At 40.9% G+C, this 21753-nt stretch overlaps 1 protein-coding gene across 7 annotated transcripts in view; it reads left to right on the top strand.

Moving 5' to 3' along the window:
• Positions 1-21753, top strand: part of TTLL5 (tubulin tyrosine ligase like 5) — a 131267-nt gene that overhangs the window by 93874 nt on the left and 15640 nt on the right. For 6 of the 7 annotated variants that reach the window (XR_008437431.1, XM_053979192.1, XM_053979189.1 and 3 more), the window contains 3 exons: positions 5642-5816; positions 13024-13244; positions 20228-20313. Coding sequence is in view for 6 of the 7 variants with exons in the window: in XM_053979192.1 (XP_053835167.1) it covers positions 5642-5816; positions 13024-13244; positions 20228-20313 (482 nt within the window). In the remaining variant the exon portion in view is untranslated. Of the gene's footprint in view, positions 1-5641; positions 5817-13023; positions 13245-20227; positions 20314-21753 lie in introns of those variants that run through there. The other variant, XM_053979195.1, reaches the window with a different exon arrangement.

Here is a 21753-nt window from a genome sequence, read left to right as displayed (position 1 = left end):
AAGCTGGATGCCATTGCTCACATATTTGTTTCTGAGTAAAATTCTTTAAACAATATCAGTTCTCTCAGCTGAAAGGGGGAATTGCGAGAATAGCAATTTGCTAGATACTGTGCATATTAAAATGTTCTGGAATGCTTGAATTGTGCCTCTGGTAGCTCTTACAGTTAACCTGTGAATGGATTTGGAAATTGTAGTTAAATGCACAAAACCTTTCATGTTTTTTGCCTAAACCAACGCAGTCCTAAGGTTTTGCACATGGATATTATACATCTTCTGTTTTCTCATGACACAAATATACTTTCTGTAAGTAAAAGCAGCTTGAGCTACTGGGAAAAGGGGGAGCTGAAGAACTAAGGCTGAAACTATTTCATGATGCCTCATCAATAATAAAGTTCGATTGATGGTCTGTGACAAACTCTCCTGCATCTCTGCACCACGTCGACTGTGGGAGACTGTACTTTTCACTTTGAACTGGATTTGAACCCAAAATGCGGTTCTGCAAGTTTCTTGTGCCAATGCAGCCTTAACGAGCCTCTCATTAACTTCAGAAGCTTTTCCTTAGCTTCTCCTGAAGAGTACAAAAGTAGATTGCAGGTCAGATGATGACATCCTCATTTTATACAGGCCAGCTGCTTCCTGCCCCTTCCCTGACTCCAAGTACCTGTACCATGGCAAGTTCTGGACAGCTCCCAGAGCCTCAGAGCTCCAAAATCCCAGGCTTAGCTCTTACAGAAATATTCAAAATGCTTTGTTTGCCCTGGTGTTTTGTGAAACTGTTTTTCTTTACCTTTGTAACACAGCTCATGCTCTGTTACAAAGCAGGAGGTTTTTACAGGCTTGCACATTCCAGCAAACAGAGCTACAGTCCTTGCTAAAATGTAGACTCTTGCTGACTGAACTGCACCAAAGTCACTCTTTCATAGACACTCCTGATAACAGCAGAGGCCAGGAGCAAACCATTCTCAAAGACTTGTTGCTCTGTTTTTCAGTTTTTAATTTATTGCTTTTGAAGCTGAGGGGAAGGAAAGAGGAAGAAAGACAAAGAAAGGCCTTGAGGCAAGTGAGAGGCCCAAAACTTCTGCATCCCAGCCAGAACCCCAGCGTCCTGGGCTTCATCCCACTCTGTTTATCATTGCTCTGTAGCCAGCCCCAATCTAGGACCTATTGTTAGGGATGGAAGAAGCACATAATGTGCCAAAGAAAATGTTCTGTGTTTTTCTGAGTGCCTGAACATAAGTCAGCAGGATGCTGGGAGCTGCCACACTAGACAAAATCATTAGTTACTATGCCAACTACTTTCTAGCAGCTAGTGCTTACCAAGGATTTGTACTGAAAACTTCCTAGACTTGTCATACCATCTGAATGCCCTGTGGGAAGGAAACTGCTGCCCAAGGTTGTCTTTCATTCTATGGCAAGGTGGGAAAACTGATTTATAAATGCACTGGGTTCCCTTGTTGCCAGCAATGGTTCTTGTTCCTCCTTAGCTCCAGTCTTTACAGGAAAGGATGCAAAGTAATTTAGGTGTCAGCTTGTTTCCTTGTTCAGTAGAAAGGTAATTTTTTTCTCAGTTTGCTAGACCTCCAGACATACTGATTTCTGCCGTGATCCTATCAGTTCTTACAAACTAAGCAGGGTTAAACAGAGGAATATTCTTCATGAATGCTGAAACTTCATTTGCACAATAATTTGAGCCTAGTTTGTACTGCCTTTCAATGGGATGTAGCCACTTTTTAAGCATTTCAAAAGTGCCTGTTTAGTGAGTGATATATGGAGAACACCAGTGTACTTCATGAATTGGTATTGTTGCCTGCCACACAGGAACTGGTATCAAGCAAGTGCCCAGCTGTGCCATGGGAAGAAGGCTTCAGTTGAAATATAAATGCAAGCCTGATGTGTCATTCTTTTAGTACAGGCTTGCTGTTTGTCCTATAGTTCTTTACAACTATGAGATCCTCAGTGACTGGTGTTCTGGGGTCTGGTCTTGTCTACAACTTCAGTCCTTGGAATTCCCTTCAAATTCTTTTGAAATGGAAACAGAAGCCAGCTCTCTCCTTTCTTGTAAGAGCCAATACTCGCATCCCTTCTGTATGGAGACTGGATTTCATTGAGATTTTTTTTTCCTGTAATCAATGAAAAAATGCATTAACATTTTATTAGTATTTAGTATTTTAGTACACTGACATTAGTTTCTAGTATGGGGGTAAGTAGTTGATTGCATAAAGGTTGCTTATATTAGAAAAGGGCTAACAGATTGGAAAAGGGAGCTAGAGCAGAAAGGGAGTTTGGAACCAGAAAACCTGGAGATGAATGTATGGTGGTTTAGCCCTTCTGGACTGGATCCCTATCATAATTGCGTGGTGATTTGTTGAAAATGGTCTCACAAGCAAACCTGTATCTTTTGTGGTACCAAAAACTGCAGCAGAGAGGTTTTATGCTGTCAGTGATTTGGAAGAGAGAATTCTGGCCCAGCCTTTATGAAAACTACAGTTGAAAGTAGGTTTCTTGCCAAAAACACTGAGTAGCCTGAAGAGCCGCTGGAAGGACAGAATCTTGCTTACAAAGGATGGGCCATAATGCCAAAGGCTGAGATTTCCTGTGCATAGTGAAGGCCTGAATCCTGGCCAGGTCTCTAAACTAAGCAACTCATAAATAATTCTGAGCAAGCTGTGAGAAGATTGCTCACAACCAGCCTGGCTGACAGAATGAAACCAAATCTTTTCTGGTGGCACAGGCAGGAATTTCTATTTCCCATTTGCATGTGTGTGCCTCTGTGCCTAAATCTGTTATCTGTACATGTGAAGAAATGAATATTCAATCATTAGTGTTCAAGCAATAATCCTGAATTGAAAGCACGCAGGTCAGTGTGTACTGACTCTACCATCCTCATTTCCATTAGGGGAGGTTTTTTCTGGTTATTTTTGGCTTTGCCTAAAACAGTGTAAGTTTTGAGAAAGCTTTTAATTCAGTTTGGGGTATTTATACAGTCTTCCTAACAAGTGAACTCTTTAATATCCGTTAAGGTGTGAGGTTCTCTACAGCTGTTTTGCAGCCTTCATTATGGTGCTGAACCAGTTGTAATTTCCTTAGGCAGAACTAATTTCTGCTTCAGGGTGCAGAAGTGTTGTCATGCTTTAATAAATCATCCAACAGGCAGAGACTGAGATAGGAGATGCTCTATGATGCGTTCCTGTGAGAATGGTAAATAGACTGAGAGCTGGAGCACGTCTCTGGAAGCAGGGTATTGAGTCTCAGATCCTAAGCCTGTTCTGTACCAGGGCAAACATAGCCTTAGATGTAATATCAGCACTTGATAACATGTTATGTGGGGACTTAAAAAAACTGAAGATGAAATATCTCTTTATGAAAGTGATCCCGAGACAGCAAATACACTGGCTTGCTGTTGTCAAGTACTGTATGTTTATATTATAGAAGGTTGAAGTTGTGTTTTGTAACATAATGCATAAATGCAGAATAATGCATTTACTTTGATTTCTGTCTGTAAATAAGAAAGTCAACAGTCATAGAAGTCAACAGAAGCATACTCAATCCAGAAGGATTCTGCAGGCTAGGAGGATAAAATCTGCTTAGGCAAGCAACAGTGGTGTCAATATAATGTCTAGAAAAAAAGTAAGTGTTGTTTTGTTGTGTCACATGGAGAGAAGGTATTGTAACTGCAGCGAGTTCTGTACAAGATTGTGCCGCAAGAAAATCTTAGCCAGAGTTACGTGGTTTTGTTTGGTGTTTTTAAATTTAGTTCTTCCTAAAGGTTGAATAATGTAGTTTCAACAGTGCTTTCCTGAGCAGCGTAAGCCAAGTTTGCCTGAGCAATGCTATGTCCAGTATATTGGCTGAAACTGAAAAAGTGAATTAAAGCAAGTTAGAAACCCAGTGAGAGAATTTGAGAGTTCATTGAATTGGATGGACAAAGGTTGGAGAAAGGCAGCAATCTTGGTGCATTTTTAAAAAGTCAGACTTAAGTGTTTGCAATTCCATAAGTTAATCCTTTGCTAGATACCTCAAAACAGAAGAAATGAGAATTCAGGGAAATGTTACTAAAATGTTGCCATTTAGATAGTGGCCCACACAGTACTGCAGACTGCAGTCATTGCACTTTATCTCTGTGGCACAAAATCTGGCTATTGACAGGTCCAGTTCTAGTGGAGTTGTTGTTTTATATCACTTTTGTCTCCTCCATTTTGTCTTCACTGTTACATTTTAGAAGTAATCACTCAGTCCTGAGCTTCATAAACATTCTTTTGGATCCAAGGGTAAATTTTATGGATTGCAGGTTCTGAGATGGAGGTAGATATGGGAGGAGTTGGAACAGATATTAGGTTCTAGAATTAATAATACAACTTGAATGAATATCTTAAAGAGTGCTTGAGTGAATTCTCTTATTTCTGAATGTTTTAAGGGTTTGCAATGACAAAGCTTTTTGGGGAAGGAGCAACACATTCAAGGCAAGCTGAGATATATTTAAAGAATCTAGGCTGTAAGTTGTGATAGGTTCCTGAAGCAGAGAGATTGCAGCTAACTCCCTTGCCAAAACCATGACCTACATTCCAAATCGTGGCATGAAAGACACCAGTTATCTTTTATGTCCCAGTTACGTATGATGTATGATGTAGATGGGAAATAAAAGGGAAGCCTGCCCTGGGAATCCAAAGGAAATATTTGGAAGCAGTGGCTAAGAGAAACACGTCAGAGATCAACAGACACTTGGGAAGTTCAGGCATTGAGGCTTGAAGGTTGTATTAGCCAGAGTGTCAGGATTCGGTGGATCATACAACATCTGTCATGTGAGCACAGAATATGTGAGTTGCTGGGCCATTGTAGCCTCTTCAGGACACCTTGTGGTCCTGTCAGTCTGCCACCTGCTCTCTGCAAAGCCCCTCAGCCTTGTGTAGAAGTGTGTTGGTGCTGCCTTCTCGCCAAGGCTTACAAACTTCAAAGCAAGCTAGTGAGCTGCTGTTGGTACTTATCATGTTGCAGGCCACAGCTGAACTCCTACCATGTAAGCCTGGGCTCTAAGAGCTCCTGTGTCTTTGTAGAGGCCTTTTATCCTCTAAGAAAAGCTTGCATTTCTCTGAGGAGGAAAGAAATGAGCCTGTCTCGCTCCCCCCAAACCTTTTGGACTGTAACTGTATGGAGTCAGTATGTATCCTAGTTCCAACCTCACCCAACCAGTCCTTTATCCTCTCTGGATGTTGCACTGCATGTCTGTTTCTATTCTATTGTCACTGCAGCAGGTATGTACTTAGTGTAAGCCTTGTGTGACTGTATTAAGGCCTCTACCAATCTAAATAAATAATTATCTCATTAGTGATGGGAATCAGCTTTTTTTTCCTGCTGCTATTCTGCCTGTCTTCAATGCTAATCAGCCACAGAAATATTCCCATTTAGAGTTTTTAGTCTCCTATCCCTTTTTCTCTTTAAGAGAATGTTTAGTAATACAGTCCCAGCCTATATTCAAGAAAGTGCTTAGCAGGAAGCAGTTGGCACATGACACCTCCAGCAGGTGTTGTGTTTGTTAAAGCCTCTTAATACAAATTTATAGATGTCTAAATATCAAGAGATCTTTTTGAAGCAGTGGTGCCTTATAGGCAGAGCAGTGAAAACATGATGGCTCTTCTTTCCTCAGGGGTCCAGAGAATCATAATTTTGCCCTGGAAGGAGAGATGGAGAACAGTGTCCACAAGGTGATACGAGGTCCTCTGGCACATCCCAGCTATCAGCTTCAGTTTGCTGTGCAGCAACTCCAGCAGCAGAAACTTCAGTCAAGACAGCTGTTGGAGCAAAACCAAGCACAGCAACAGGTAACTTAAGAAAAAATCCTGCCTGGACGTAGCAGTGCTGACTGAGTCTTAGATGTGAAAACAAATCCAGAGACAGTAAGGATAGATTTTGTCAAGGAAGTAGCTCTTAAAGTAGGTTGCAACAGAACCAGTATTACCTGCAGTGATTTTGATAGCATTTTGATACTGTGGTTCCCAATAGCTTCTTCCATTATGTTGACATCTAAAGAGCTGGAGGAAATATGAAAAAGGGCTGGTATTATTGATGTTCTGGATGACTCCTAGATGCCAGAGGTGGACCACTCTGTGTGGAACAGCATTTTTCTTCTGCTGGGAGAAGCTTTCAAGGTTATAACGACTTAATTGATACACGTGTTACCTTACTTTGTTTTTAGAGAGAGAGATGTATTCTGAGTGATGTCCAAAATGCTTCCCTGCTAAAAGGAAGGAAGCCTTTGGGTGATCAAACCTTCATTCAAAACAACTTGGTCTCCAGTAGCACAGAGCTGTTTGTTGGCAGTCTGGCATGACTGGACCCCATGAACAGACCTAACACATGGAGGTCTGGACACCCACTCTCCCTCCTGTGAAGCAGATGAGTCATTAGTCAGGGCCCTTGAGAATAGGTTATAGGCAAATTGCCCTCATCCTTTTCTGGAAGTATTGTGAAGGAGAGGCCCTTCTGCTTTTTGCTCCTTGCTGTCCTTTTTTCAAGGCCCTTACTTAGCCATGTAGTTTCCATCCTCAACTTCTCTCACCTACAGTCTTCTCACTCTTACTCCATGCAGGAGGTCTTCCTTTCATCTCTGTCCACTGGGCTCTGGGTGGGCAGATGTAGCTGCTCACAAGCTCAGGAAAGGGCCATAAACTGGCTTGTGCCTGTGAGGAGGCTGGAGCTGGCCATGGGGCCTGGCTGAGCCCTCTTCTAACTGCTGACATTGAGCTGATGTTATTCTTGGCCTGGGGCAGAGCCATTACTCAGGAGTTTCTGTTAAAATGATTCTTTGTTAAACCTCCTCTCACCCCCACAATGTCCCCCTCCTTTCTCTCCCTCCCTTCTCCTTCTGAGCCAAGCATTTTGGAGTTGCTGTGTTGAGGCTATTGCCATGCTGCATGACTCGGGCTGCACTGAATTTGATGTTATTGAAGAAAAGTACTTGCTGAACATGGGGGCCTTCAGACTTTCTGTCATGAATAAAATGTCATCTTAATAAAATGATTGTCTCTTGGACACTTCTTGTCCAAGACATTGTATGGAGCCAGCCATCTCTCCTCTTCCAATAACAGTTGCATCAATCCTCTGATGCCCACCCTGCCAGTCATGACACTACCCTTGCCTTCCCCTGTACCCTCTCTAGCTTTCTGTCACTGACTTCTTCCTTCTGCTAGTTAGCTTCTCAGACTTTAGTTCTTTAGCTTGGCCTTTATAAGAACTGCCTTATCTTTTCTGTTGTTTATGCATTCTCTGACCTACATCTTCCCACTCACACTGCTTTGACTTCTGCACCACCCTTTCATGTTTGATCCTCATTTAGGCTGACCCTCACCCTTCCCCTTTTAGCTAGAGTTCATGTAGCTTATCCAAGCCTGCATAGCTTTACCACATTTCCTTGTCAGTGTTACCTATGCTACCTATCTCCCATTGCCTGCTGTTTTGTTTCTCTTCCTTCCCATTTATTGAGATCTACTTCACCCTTTGTTGTCTTGTCTGCTACATTCAAATGTGTCAGTCTTCCCTCAGCAGAAGAAATACATCCCCCAAGACTGAAGGCCTGTCTATCACTTGAAAGAGTATCATCATCTCTCTACTTTGGGGAATGCATGCAGGATATCCCTGAGACTGTTTCATCTGATTGTTCAAGTTCTTGTTATGGTTAGAAGGCAGACTAGCCATTTGTCAGTAGCTGATGTGCATCTATTGATTAATATATCTTGAGCTGCACCCTGAGTGTGGTGTGACCATGCAAGATGACTAGGTGCCAGTCTTTCCTTCTGTCTCTGGCAAAGGGACTAGTTACATGTGTGACTATATATATGTGATCAAGTAACAGAAGCATCATGAATAATAACACAGCAAATGCTTCTCCTGTACATTAACCAGCTCAGTATGTTGGAGATGAGATGGATGCACTGGAAAGCATGGGCTTTTTTAGTCAAGTATTTGTGTCATAAGAATCCCTCCATTTACCATGCACTGGCTCTGTCTTACCATGTGTGTTAACATGAAGGCTTGTTGTGTGCTTTGTTGCAGCACCCACTCTTGGTTGAACACTTTCCAGACACGTAAGAATGGTGATGATTTCTCCAGGCATTTAACAGTCTGTGGAATATCAAATACTGTGTGGGTGGAGGAAGAGGAATTATAACAAACAGTTTTCACTCATTGTATGCAGAAGCTAGTTCACACAGTGTAGCACGGTAGGAATAGACCTTTGACTGCAGAATAGGTACTTGATTGCTTGGACAAAAAGAAAAACTCCAAACTGGCTGGATGAGAATCTAACAAACAAATAGGTGGAGTGATACAGACCAGGAACAGACACAGTACAGACCTTGAGAAAAATGAACAAAAATATGAAGGGGAAGAGTTTGAAAGTAGAGACAAGAAGCTTAAAACTGATATCAGTAAAATCAAGGAACAAGAATTACAAAATCAAACCAAAAGGCAAGAAAAACATGCTTATGGCAGTATTTTTAAAGGAGACTTCATGTGACATGTTATGACCTAGATGTTATTATCACTTCTGCGGTTGGCAAGACAGTTAATATACCATCATTGTTTATTCTCTAATTGTTTCCTGTACTGGAAAGATGCCATTAGCTGTTAGGAAGGTTCCTTCTTTGTGTGGCTATGTTCTGTCTGCTTGGCCTAGCATCTACTGGGTTTAAAATTTTATGCCAAACATTTCACATGGGAAAAAAGCTAAATTAAAACAAGCGAAGTACAATTGTATGGTGGAATGATCCCTGTCAGTCCTGCTTACATCAAAAAGGCTCATGTTAAATAAGACATGAATCATGATAATGAGTTGTGTGGGCAGTTACATGATCACAGCTTCATTCACCAGTTTAAGTAGATTTTATGCTGTAGAAGATTAGGCTAAATTAATCTTAAATAATTCTCCTCTCAGTCATTTAAAAATTGTATGTCCTCTGAAATATTCTTCCTTTTATGAAGTTCAGCTAATTTTTGTCTTTTAATATTTGTCATTCTCTTCTGGCATCCTTACCTTTTATTTAGATCTGACTGGAAGTGCTGAATACTGTGAATAATATTCCTAGTATTCCTAGAACTATATTATTGCTGCCTGAGGGCATCTTTGAATGCAGCCTTGAACATCATTAAACTGTTTTCTAAACTATTATATATTGAACTGCTGTCAGATTTGCAGTATCTCTTTTCCTTCCGTTTCTTGTTCATTCTTGTTTTGCAGCTTTCTCCCTCAGATTGTTTTCCCACTAAATGTGCTAACTGCCATTTTTCCTTTTGAGTCTTGTGATACTGATGAGTCAAAGTCTCAGTGTAAGTAAAACAGAGCAACTATTCTGAAAGCAGTAGTCTAAGTTGATTTATACCAGCTGAAATTTTGTCCCCATGTTTCTGATCCTGTCACTATTATTAGAATTATGGTAACGCCCAGATGTATTTAACTATCTTTCCAATACAATGATACAGCTCAGTCCTTGCCCCAGAGAGCTACCAGTACCAAAAGAAATAAAACAGAGGGCACCAAGTCAACTGAAAAAAGTATATTTTTTTCTTGCTCTGAAGAATTTACCAGAGGACATGGTTCAGGACAATCTGGGCATGCCATGAGCTTGCTCTTCTTTAAGACCCCAAGATACTCTTCTTAGTGCAGTTTAACACTGTGGTAGTTAATAGTACATTTTGAGCCTGCTCTTTATCGCCACTTTCTGAATTTTCAATTCAACCAATCGTTGTATCCAAAATGATTTAACTGAATTCATTAGTATGTGTTCAAAATAATTTCCACTAAAAAATTTATATGACTGAAAAGGTCTTCCAAGGCTATTAATTCTCTGTATTTTTGCAATGTTATCTGAAACATAACTGCTTTTCTAAAAGTGGTGGGTTGTGTTTTGTTTGGTTTGTTTTTTTCTTTTTTTTTTTTAACTTAAAATCTCTTTATTGTTTATTGCTTATAAACATCTCAGTTTGCAGTGTCAGGGATTTGGAACTAGCTGCACGGCTCTCTATGCAATACATGTGAGTGTGCATCTGTCAGTTCTCATACACTGCTGCTGAGTCTCTCATCTTTTTCAGATTTGCTGATCCAATTGAATGTGAATGACTGTGGGATAAAAATCTCACAGCTATGTTCCATACAAATTACATTAAAATCAAGAGACATGTATCTGGGAAGGGGGTTCGACTACTGTTGCCATTAAGGCAATGGCTTCAGTATGAGACCACTCGTAATTAGACAGCACAAAATCCAACACAAGAATGCCCAGACCCATGAAGGGAGGCATAATTTAAGGTATGCTTTATATTAGATACTGTAAGACAGATTCACAGGAAATGAGCTTCATTACCTCCTCTGGTCACACAGTGAACATGTTTTTGCTTGCAACATTTGTTCCATTACTGCTAGGGATGGGTGTTAGATACAGGGATGGTAAGTGCCAGGAACATTCTTTCTGTTTTTGAAAATCATTAATAGATCTGCTTTTCTTCAGAGTACTACACTACCTCTGCTTTTAATCACTAACAGCCCAAACTTAGCTGCTACTGACTAATACTGTTAGATGTTCATTGTCCTTACTGACAAGGTGTACCCACTGAGATTTTCTAATTTAAAATTTTCTTTTTTTTTTGTACAAGGAATACTTTGTGTATGGTATTGTAGACATTGAAACAAGAAGATACTGCTTCAGTCTGTGATATAGGAAAAAATATTTTCTGTGTCAGTGCTTTCTTAATGGGCAAGACAGGGTCAATGCTGTTCCCCCTCCCCAGAAAATTGTGCGCAAGAATTAACTCACTAATAATTTACAGAAATTCTAGCTAAAATGTCGTATAGCTTTTTTAGTATTTTTCAGATTTGTAGCCCTAGAGACTTGTTAGGGTAGCACATGTCTCCTCAACATCAAGTTAAATCTGCCAGACTGGGAACTGTAATTGAAAGTTTTTGACTTGAAGCAGCAATGGTTGTAGGGTGCTGCCTGCTTCAGGACTGCATCTGTCAGGGTTTGTCTGGGCTTCTGCTCTCCCTAGACCCTTAGTTTTCAGAATCATGAGTGGTAAGGTCTGTCTCCTATGTTTTGGATGTGCTGAAAGCTTCCCAGCCCTTCCTTTGTGTGGTCAGACTCTGCTCTCCCCAGCTGTCCTCTTTATTTGCACAGAAGCTTCTCCTGGTTTCCTGTCCTATCCCCATGGAGTTCACAGCAGGGCAGTATACTTTGTAGCTGAATCCAGAAGCTGTGGTCCTTGTCAGCTTCCAGTCTCCCCATTCTTGCCTGGAAGACAGCCAGAATCTCAGCACAATGTGGAGACAAAGGCATTTTCAGAAGTCTGTAACCCCCAAGAAAAACATCCATGACCTTTCTTTAGGCAGGTTTCAACACAGTTTTTGCTGATCAGGCTTTGTTAGAGCATCCATGCTTGCTGTTTATTCGGAGTCATGGATCTCCTTGCCCGTGCATATTAACACAGGCAAAGGGTTATGACTGTATGTGTTGTGAACTCCAGGATCTGAGTGATTTTGGTGACAAGAAAAAGAATTTCCAGGAAAAGTGCATAATATCAAAAGAACTTACAGGAAAGATGGATAATATAATTTCACAGTGAAATGTCACTACTGAATAAGAAGTGGGTGCAGGGATTTGAGAGTCTCCATCCCAGCCCTACAATGTGTCAGGCTCTGAGATGCAAGAGACTAAGTTCCAAGTTCCATTGTAGTTTGTTTTTCTGGGGAGATGTGGGGTGTGTCTGCTATTTTCCAGACTTCTGCACTTGTACTAGCTTCCTTATTGAGAATCTGGAAGCTGCAATCAAGGTAGAACTTCAGGGAAGGGAGAGGTTAAGAAGGATTGGGAGCCCAAGGGTGTCCTGTCAGTGAGCTCTAGTTAGGAAACAGGCCTGTTTTGGCTCCTGCATTTCCTTCTCTCCCTAGAGCCCTGCCTGTCAGAAACGCCTTCCCACACACCACTGCTCTGCCATTTGCCAGAGAATTGCGGGGGAGAGGGGCTTTTCCTGTCTGTGTGCTGAGACTCAGCCAGCTCTCAGACTGTGGTTTTCTCTGGAGCCTGGAGCCCATTTGCTGTGGCTTTGTGTATTTTCCACCCAAGGAAAAACTGAGGACAAACTCAGTGAAGGGCACTGCTCCCAGGGTCACATGGAGGGCTCAGCTCTTCCCCTTATCTCTGACCTCTAGATGCCAAATTACAAGGTTATGGTATTGCCTCTATCCTGGGAATCTGACTGACTTCGAGGAAAGACAAAGCAGAACTCTCAGCAGGTTGCTCCTTTCTGAAGAGAGTTTAGCAGTCTGCAGAGCTCCCATAGAGGAAATATTCTCCAGTTCCTGCTTTGCCAGGCCATTGCTCAGTTCTTCAGTGTCTCATAACATGCAGATCCTTTTGTTCCCTGTGTCACATCTCCAACATGCTTACTCTCCCATATGCTATAGGAATAGAAATATTTTCTGTTCCCTGATATTACTGGGGATTTCCTTTTTGTCAGTGGTAGAGTTAAAGTTCCTTTTTCAGAAGAAGGTACCCTAGAGTTTTTCTGTTATTCCAGTGACCTGCACAGTTAGACCTGATAGTAGCATTGTATCATCTTCCCCATAACCTTTCTCTTTCCTAGAACTGTGTCTCAATCCTAACTCCCACATAAAGAATAATTTATCAAGATAATGCAGAAAGTCAATGTAATGAAATCTTCACTTCTTTGTGGATGGAAGCCCGCTTCAAGATTAAATTGAGGATTTGGCCTCTTGTTTTTTAATCTGGAATAGTAGAATTCTGTGGCATAGTGAGGTTGTCTGCCTTCCTAGAAGCTAGTCCTGGTTTCCAGGGGCATAAAATTCACTGTCTTAACAACTTAACTCTTTATGTGTGGGACTTTCCCTGGAGCCCTGGGGTTGCCTTCACCAGGCAGATAATATCCCTCACAAAAATCACCCACCTCCATCAGCATTCTCAGCAATGTTCACAGAGGTAATCACCAATTACTATGGGATGTTTTTCTTTTTTTACCCAGGCTGTTTCTGCCAACTGCTCACAATCCAGCACCAGTCATATATCTGTGCCAGCTGGCTCTGATGCCCGCAAGACATCAAATGCCACTTCTGCTAGCCAGAAGACAGCCAGTTTGGACAAAGTGATGCCATCCCAGAGTACAGCTCCTCAGCTGATTCCAAAACCTCCAACAAACCACAGACAGGCAGGGATCAGAAAGGCTACAGCCCAGAGGATATCCAAGTAAGTTTTATCTCTTCCATCCACAATTGGGAGTTGGCATTGGTTCCCCTGAAAATGAATATTGGAGAAGAAACTGTCTACATCTGACTCTGACAGATCTTTTTGGCTGTGCTGTCCAGGATAAATCTCAGAATAACCTGAGGTGTACATACTGAAATAAGCATTGCACTGTGTTGCAGTTGTGTTTCATAAGGATATGGAAGGTAACTGTAACAGCGTACAAAGGTAAGGACATAGGAACTGTCAAATTGATTCCAGAGTGGGATTCAGTAACGTAAATACTGGGTGTTAGTGGCATTTTGGATGCCCAGGGCTATTCCATCTGACTTCCAGCTGCTCTTCCAGATGAGTACAGGTCTTCTGTAGTTCTTGTGTTGTATCTGTCAGTGCCATGCAGATGTCTCAAATAACTTGAGAGCACCAATTGATTTTTAGGCACTTAAGTCACTCCCTCTGTCTAATCTTTAATGGGAGCTAGAATCTAGAAGAGGGTGCCAAAACAAAGCAACAAAGCAATTCAATACCTTTAACAAGATAATCTGCCCTGAGCCAAGTTTTCCCATAAATTTAACACACCATGTTGGATTTAGGCCTTCAAGCACAAGTGTTTATTTCATGTGAAATGCTTATATTGTGCCTGATGTAATGATAGCTTTTCTCATTTAATGTAGAAATTCTTCTTTTAACTTTTAGTAAGCTTTTAGTTAAATAATGCTTGCTATTCTAAGGTAAGTGGATGGATTTGACAGTTATCCTTAAAAACAAATGCTGTCTTTAGAAACAAACAAAAATATTCATCATGAAATTTTGCTTACTGATTATAAGTTTTCTTCCTTTCCATTTCTTGGTATGTTTTCTCTTTTGTGCATTATGAGAAAATGTGAGCAAGACTTCTGGGTTTTCAGCTTCCTCAACTCTCTGTTTATCTCCTCTTAAATGGCAGAACTGCTTTAGTCTAAATCCTTCATCAGGTTTTTCCTCATATATCCTCAGACTTGTTTCATCCTGAAAAACTGATTTCATAACTTCCTTCCTTGTACTTACTCTACAGCCAGAAGAGTTGTAAAGCTTTCAGAGCAAGCTCCTGTGAGATTTCCTGATTCTGTTTTCACTTCCTGTTTAAAGAGAGAAGTTTTAGCTTTAGATTACTGATGAAAGACACCTCATGAAGATGTAGTCACTGTGTGTGAATCAAATCTGGAACTGCAAGGCATATTTAAGGAACTTGGACAGAACTGCTTTAGGGAAGTTTGTGTATTTGCTCCCTATACTCTTGCTATCTTAAGAGATAGCACACAGAGTTAATCCCCCAAAACTATTTAAAAAGAAAACAAGATGTTAGTAAATTTTGTCAGCTCAGCAAATGCAGATGTGAGCACCAGGTCTGGCAGGTATGCTCTGGTGGCTTTGCTATCTGATTTCTTTCATGTTGGGTGGCTCTTGTTAGTACAGGTGACAGGCTGTGTCAGTGGGTTTCTCTGCTGGGCAGCGGGGATGTGTATTTGAAGATGCCGGTGTGCTGTGCTCACTTCTTGGCAAGGGAAATGTTTATCCTTGTGAGATGGAATTGCAGCTCCTTGGACAGACTTTACTTTGCTGCATTTTTGTGGTTTCTGCTCTGTGACAGGCAGGAGTGTGGGAAAACCGGAAAAAGTTCAGCACCAAAAATGCACAGAAGGGGGAAAAAAAGCAAAAGATTCCTTCAGAATTTCAGAACACTAATCCAAGTATTGAAGGCTGCAAGGAGCCGCTCCGGAAATATTTTCCAAGTTGCCTTTCAGTCTCCAGCACAAGGCTCCAAACCCATTCTTGCCATTCATGGGATCTTGCAGTAACATTTTTTCACTTACATGGAAAACAACAGTGCCTAGCTGTATTTCCAGCACACTGAGAGCTGAGCGTTTAAAAACTGCTATGTCTCAGACTAATTTAATCCATTCATTGTTGTCAGGAAAAGACCAGATACACATCTACAGAGGAGAGTGAATGGAGAAAAGCCTCTGTGTAAAAGGAACATGGACTAGAGGAGAAAAAGATGTCTTGCATGCTTCAGCCTGTTTTCTGCAGTCCCTGATAATTTGTACAGAGTATTTTCAGACACATTGTGTAGTCTGCTTTCAGAAAAGTCCAGTGGTAAAAGCTCTACTGTGTGCTATAAAAATCTATTTAAGAATCTAGATAACCTTTTAATCACCTGGTTTCTCCTGATGTGCTGATTTTTTCTGAATTTTTCTTTTGAATTCTTTTCTGAATTTTTCTTTTGTTTCAGCCTGTTGTACCCTGTTCCTCTTTCCTGAACCCTAAACACCTTCTCATGTACTTTCCATCTTTTGAATATTCTTTTACTTCTTGGAGTAACTTAACCTCAACAAGTCTAAGCAAAATTTTGTTAACCTCAGATAGTAATTCTACCTGCCAAGTCCTTAATTGTCTTGAATTTACTGTTTTTTCTTCAGTTTGTCAGAGTGCTTGGAGTGTGGCATCCAAAATAGTACTTTTCTGGTGAGACTACCATGTCGTTAGGTTATGACATGGCAAATATCCCTCTCCATAACATCTTTTGGCTGCTTCTTTTGTCTGTCAGGTCACATTTTGATTTGCTGCCTTCTCGCACTCTCTAATACTTCTTGGCAGTTTTTCTGATATCTTTCCTCAAAGGGGATCTCAGGGCTATGTATTATTTACATAAGACTCACTGAAATGAATCCCATTCTGTTGTTAAAGCTCTCATGTCTCTTTCTCCCCCCATATATTTCAGTAAGCCAGACCTTATTTCTGTTTGCTCTTTCACTGCCTGGCTTTTGCTTCACATCTTAATAAAGATTATCTCTTTCAAGTTGTTTCTAGAATTTCTCCAGAGACAGGACTGTGATGACAAAACTAAAATCAGCTTTGTCTCTTTGACCTATCTCCTCCTTGCATGCGTTATCAATTCTCTCCAGCCAGCACACGTGGCTTCCAGAAAAGGAAGAAACAAGTAGAAAACTCAACTACAAACAGAATGAGATGCTAAAGATGAACATTACTGACTAATTCAAAAACTGTCTAGTAACTTGGACACTTTCCTGGTTGAAACATAAAGGAAAAAAGTAATGGAACAGCCAGACAATTCAGTCTTGTCTTTTCAGTTCCTGGCTTCTCTTGTTTTTGTAAAAGGTGGTAGGTTGACTTTATAATGGATTATGTCCAAAGCAGACTCCTTGCTTAAACTAACAGAGTGGAAAACTGGGGCCCATATTAAGGTGTGGAAAAAGACTAACTGGGAGAAATGGTTTAGTATGCAGCTCTATGCTGAAATATAGTGCCATAAAATGGTCTCACAGGGCTCTGTAGTTTTGATCAAATGTGCTTGTATCACTAATAGATAGTTTTTGAACATCTAACACAACAAGCACTTTTTTCTTTCTCAGAGTCAGACTGGGTCTTTCCCACTGCTCGTGTTGCCACTACTATTGACAGGTCTGTGAACCATGAAGGGACCTGCTGATATTTTGAGATAGAGATCACAGACACAGTATTTATAAGCAATGGAATGAAGCAGATGTTCCCTGGAAGCAGTATTTGGTGTATAGACTCTTCACATTATAGATGACAGCATGCAAAGTAGAAAAATACATTAGCTCAACTGTTCACAAGAGTGAACTGGTGGTAGATGAAAAATCTTTCTGCCTTTAGGAATGCCTAAGTCGTAATAAATACACATTTCTGTGCTATCATTCACATAGTAACTTCTCAGAAACCTTCTCTCTGTGACAGTGTCAAAAAGAGTAAGGCTTTGAGCAACCTGTGAACAGAACCATCAGTCAAAGAAAACATCTCAGAAAAATTGATCTGTCAATATTAGACCACTGTATATAAGAAGAGGAAATGCTAGGTAGGGAAAAGGAGCCTATTGTTCAGGATGTTATCAGTAAGAGATAAGATCACCAAATTTACCAGTAGTAGACTGGAACATTACAAACTGTTGGGGATATTGATCAGCATGGCATAATTTCTTGTACTGAGCATCTCTGTAAATGTCATAACAACTCTATTTGGTAAGCCTTTCAAAAGAAATATTTCTTTCAAGTCCCACCACTACAGAAGAAAAATCTTTCTACTGTGTTCTCTTTTGTTTTACATGGTGCCAGCAGTAGAAGAGCCAAAGTTCTTCTCTATTGTAACTAGTACAGAAATAGGGTAGAGGGGATCCATTTCTCTAGGGTTTGGAAAATCTGTCCCAGAGTGGGGAGGAGTTCTGACTGCAGTTGGACACAGAAGTAGCCAGCTTTTCTAGGATCCACTGGCCAAGCCTAGCAAATGTGCCAAAAGCAGATGATGATCACAGAGCAAGGCCCTGCAAAACACTCTGGCTTTGTTTTGTATCCTGTCTTGCCCATGTGTGAAGTGTCTTTAGTGAGCCAGGTACATCACACACAGAAACCGAGTGCCCACTGATAGGAGGACAGGCAGCAGAACACACATCTAACAGTTACTGGAACCCCTTTGACTGTTTTGCTACCGCTGCACTGCAGCACGCTTGTTTTTTCAGCTCCTGAATATCTGGGTTATTCAGGCTGCCTGACCCTTAGACATTTTTGGCAGTAAAAGCAGTGCATCTGAGAGACATGCCTTGATTTAACACCCTGACACAGCTGGGCTCACTAGACCCGTAGTTCGTAGCCCTTGGCTAGCCTCAGATCATGCACACAGATACACATGCAGGGGTACCCCATCCAAGAACAACAAAGGGGAGCAAGCTTCCCTGCCTCTGGGTCTTTACGTCTTTTGCTGTCCTCTTGTCAAACCTGGGCTTTTGTGATGTGAATATGTTAGTGTCAGATCTGTCTGGTTCCACTGGACCTTTAGATGCATCTGTAGCATCCCAGAAATATGTTGTTAACACAAAGGTGTTCAAAATTCAATCAAAAAAGTATTTATCTTTCGCCTGTGGAACAGAATTTGCAGTCCAAGGCTGGGCAGCTGAATGCTAGTGTTGTACCTAAACTAAGGAAGCCAGTATCAGTTTTGAGGAGGAGTTAGCCATCATATAGGAGATAGAAAAGAGCAATGACAGATATTTAAATGGAGGGGACAGTTGGGACTGTTTTTGTTAGTATTGAGTAAGAAGTGGTGAACATAACAATGGACTGGAAAAGTGGAACATAGCACTGGAGAAGTGGAAGCAAAAACAACAGAGACATTGACAGTAGGAAACTGAGAAAAAACAGTAGGGTTTCAGCCAATCCAAGGAGGAAGAAAGTGGAAAGGGATTACCTCAGTTTAAACAGTGAATATGTTCTGGCACTGAAGCTTTCATCAGGACAGCACAGAGAGTATGAGGAAGTGATCTTAGCATGGTGGGAGATGCCAGGAGCTGAGCTGAGAATGAGCTCTCAGAATGAGGTGACTGTTGAAACTGCAAGAATCAAGGTACCCAATGTTGTCGGTAGGCAGAGAAGGAGGGCAAGTCTGTGGAGATAAAGAAATTCTCTGAACAATAAGGTAGAAGAGTGACTGTTCCCTGTTTTGCTTGTTTATTGTTGTTGTACTTGCTGGCATTCTTGATTACTTTTTCAACTACTAGTCTTGCATTCTGCTTACAGAAGGGTGAGCTGAATTTGGCTGTCAGTTGTGCTGTGTTAAAAAAGTGGGCAAGCTAATTATGAGCATAGAACCTCTATGTAAGAAGCATAAAGATCCATCTGGATTCTCAGCTTCCAGAAGGACTATGCAGTATCAGCCAAAAAAAAAAAAAAACGCATAGGTACAGATCCAAAATTCTCTCCAAGAGACAATAAACACAGAAACAGGTACCTCATTTGACAATAGCATTTCCAGTTAAGACTGACTGAAGTAAGGGATTGTGGTATGCAAATATATCTGCATCCCTCTCCCTTCATGTATGGACTCCAATTCATTCCACTGAAATCCAGCTGAAATAAAATGCAGGAGTCCCTCACAGACCTTTTAGCTGTCAGAAACACTGGGGTTTCTGGCACCTTGCTGACCTTGAAATCTGGAAGCAAAAGGTTTTCAGATAAAACCATAGACGTGTTTAAACAGTGAATAACAGTCAGTTAGTTGCCAGGGCATCCCATGGGGATTGGAGATCATGATGCTCTTCAGGGGAAGAGCAACTGTAACACTGCAGAACTGAAAGAGTGAAGGATGACTCAGGCAGAGATGAGTGTGCACGCAAAAAAGTCTGTAGTGATCGGAAATGAGTTGGGCCAGAAGGAAGAATAAGGGAGGAGAGACAAGCCAGGAGTAAAAGGATAATTGTATAGATTTTTAAGGACAGAATAGATGCTTGCCCTTCTCTTGTGAGTAGAACCAATTTTTCTATAGGAGAACATGGTCTCAGTTTGGTAATAGATCTTTCCGAGTCAAAGTGCGCTTGTAGTCTTCAGTGTAGTTTTGCTGTAACTCAAGTGCTGAGATCAATGCAGAAGGATTTGCATAAGGTATCTGCTTGACAATGGCACTGGATTACTGAAAATTAGATGCATCCCGTGTGTCTCAGTTTGCAAGATAAGTGAGAAATCTTGGCTAAATGAGCTCTCTCTGCGGAGGCAAGATGCAAAGACTTAACTTTGAATGTAGTATGTTTTGACAGCATGTGCATTTCTGTGCAACAGTTGCTTAATCACTTTAATTCAAATCATTGGACTAAGATGACCATAGCGTTACTAGTTGCAATGTATGTTGGTGGTCCAGTACAATTTAATATCTTCTTTATACTCCAGAATCAGCTTCCAAGGCATATGAGACAATTAAGTGTTTTAGTCACATTGAAGTTTCCCTGGTGGCTTGACTGTTCATTTGTCTTGCTCTGCTTTTTGGAGTCATTTGCTGTCACTGCCTTTTTCGTACCACATTCAGGCACAGCTTCATGGTTACAGTCCCACTGAGATTATGTAAACTCATTTTTTTATTTGAGACTTTTATTCTTCCTCGCTATATCACTTACTTCTGTCTAATTTTATGGTTTTACCTCTTAGGTTGACCTCCACTGAAAAGCAACTGAATGGATTCCAGAACAGCCTTCACAGTGCTGCACCCTGTGAGCCAGGGACGTATTCCACAGGTGACTGACAGTGCCAAAGACCGTGAAAGTGGGGGTGGTGGGTATGCTGGGATGCTTTCATCTTTTTTCAAGAACTGGCAGGGAAAAAACTTATCAGCAAGAAGAAACACAGCTGCCTCTTCTACATGTAGTGCTTCCTAGGTAACAGTCTGGGTTCAGCTGTGCAGGGAATTTATACCCCCGGGATTAAAAAGACTAAACAGAAGGGAGCATAGGCTGAGTTTCCTAGAGTTGGAAGACCCCCTTAAAATATGGCTGGGGAGGGAAAAAAACTACCTTGGCTCAAGTGGTTCCTTTTTGCTTTAGACTTTGGCTCAAGATGCTCTCTTGTTTAAGCTTGGCCTGTAATAAAGGGCCAGGACATTCTTTACATTTTTCTTCGGTCTTGCAGAAAAGCTCTTAGTGCAGAAAGACATAGCTGAGACTTGTGAATCAGCTACATAGTGAAGTCAAGTAGTAGACGTGAAAGTATCTGATAGAAAATCACTGGGAGTTACAGAATCAAATCTTCATCTTTCTCTAGTGGCTAATTATTTCAAACAGGCTTATCTGCTGATAAGTTCTTAGAAAATGAGGACCCAATCATTTATGCAGACCTATTGGCAGGTAGAGCATAGTCTTGTAAACCCATACTACCCATGGCTCACAGTAATTTGTGATAGTGCTGTAATGGAATATGTGGACACATTATCTTCCAGAATGCTTTGAAAAATTATGTTTCTGATCTTCCGTTTTGCAATGGAACTGTGAAAACATGACTTAAGTGTCACTAATGTAGTGTTCTCTGTGTTTTCAGAGACTGAAAGAAAAGTTTGTGGAGGGGTTCATCTCTTGAATATTTATCTCTGAAACTTAAAATATGACATTTCCTTTATTTGTGTCAGTGATTATTTTGCTGATCCTCTAGCACAAACATTCAGCTAATGCACTTAACATACAGTTCCAAACTGCCTCCCACACTTTACCACCTGCCAAAAACTCCAGTTATCCTACCAGAAATTTTATAGGGTGAATGGCCACAGTCAATATAAAACACCCTATGGTACACTGGAACATCACGGTGTACTCTGGCATTTAATGGGATTATCCAAACAAATAAAATTATGTCAACCCTGTATTAGATGTATAGCTGAATCAAAAGTTTTGGTCTACTGTATAGTGCAATTTAAGTTTTTAGTACAGTATATAAAGCAAGGTTACAGATAAATTTAAAAGTAAATGTAAAAATGAAGTTCTCAATACATTGACAAAACTGGTTTGTTGAGTGGACTTACATGAAGGTGTCTGTGTGCTGGATTCTGCCTTCTTTTTCACATTTTCAAGAGTACTGTTACAGTTGCCACCCTGTAATTTTAACCTTTCCAAGAGAATCTCTCCATCTCCTCTGGATACTGTTGTTATGTGTGTCCATGATAACTGTAGGTTGCATTTTGCTATCCT

The sequence above is a fragment of the Vidua macroura genome, chromosome 6, assembly GCF_024509145.1.
Source record: "Vidua macroura isolate BioBank_ID:100142 chromosome 6, ASM2450914v1, whole genome shotgun sequence".
NCBI lineage: Eukaryota > Metazoa > Chordata > Aves > Passeriformes > Viduidae > Vidua > Vidua macroura.
Note: the sequence above shows the minus strand (reverse complement) of the source record. Positions and strands in the feature narration are given on the sequence as shown.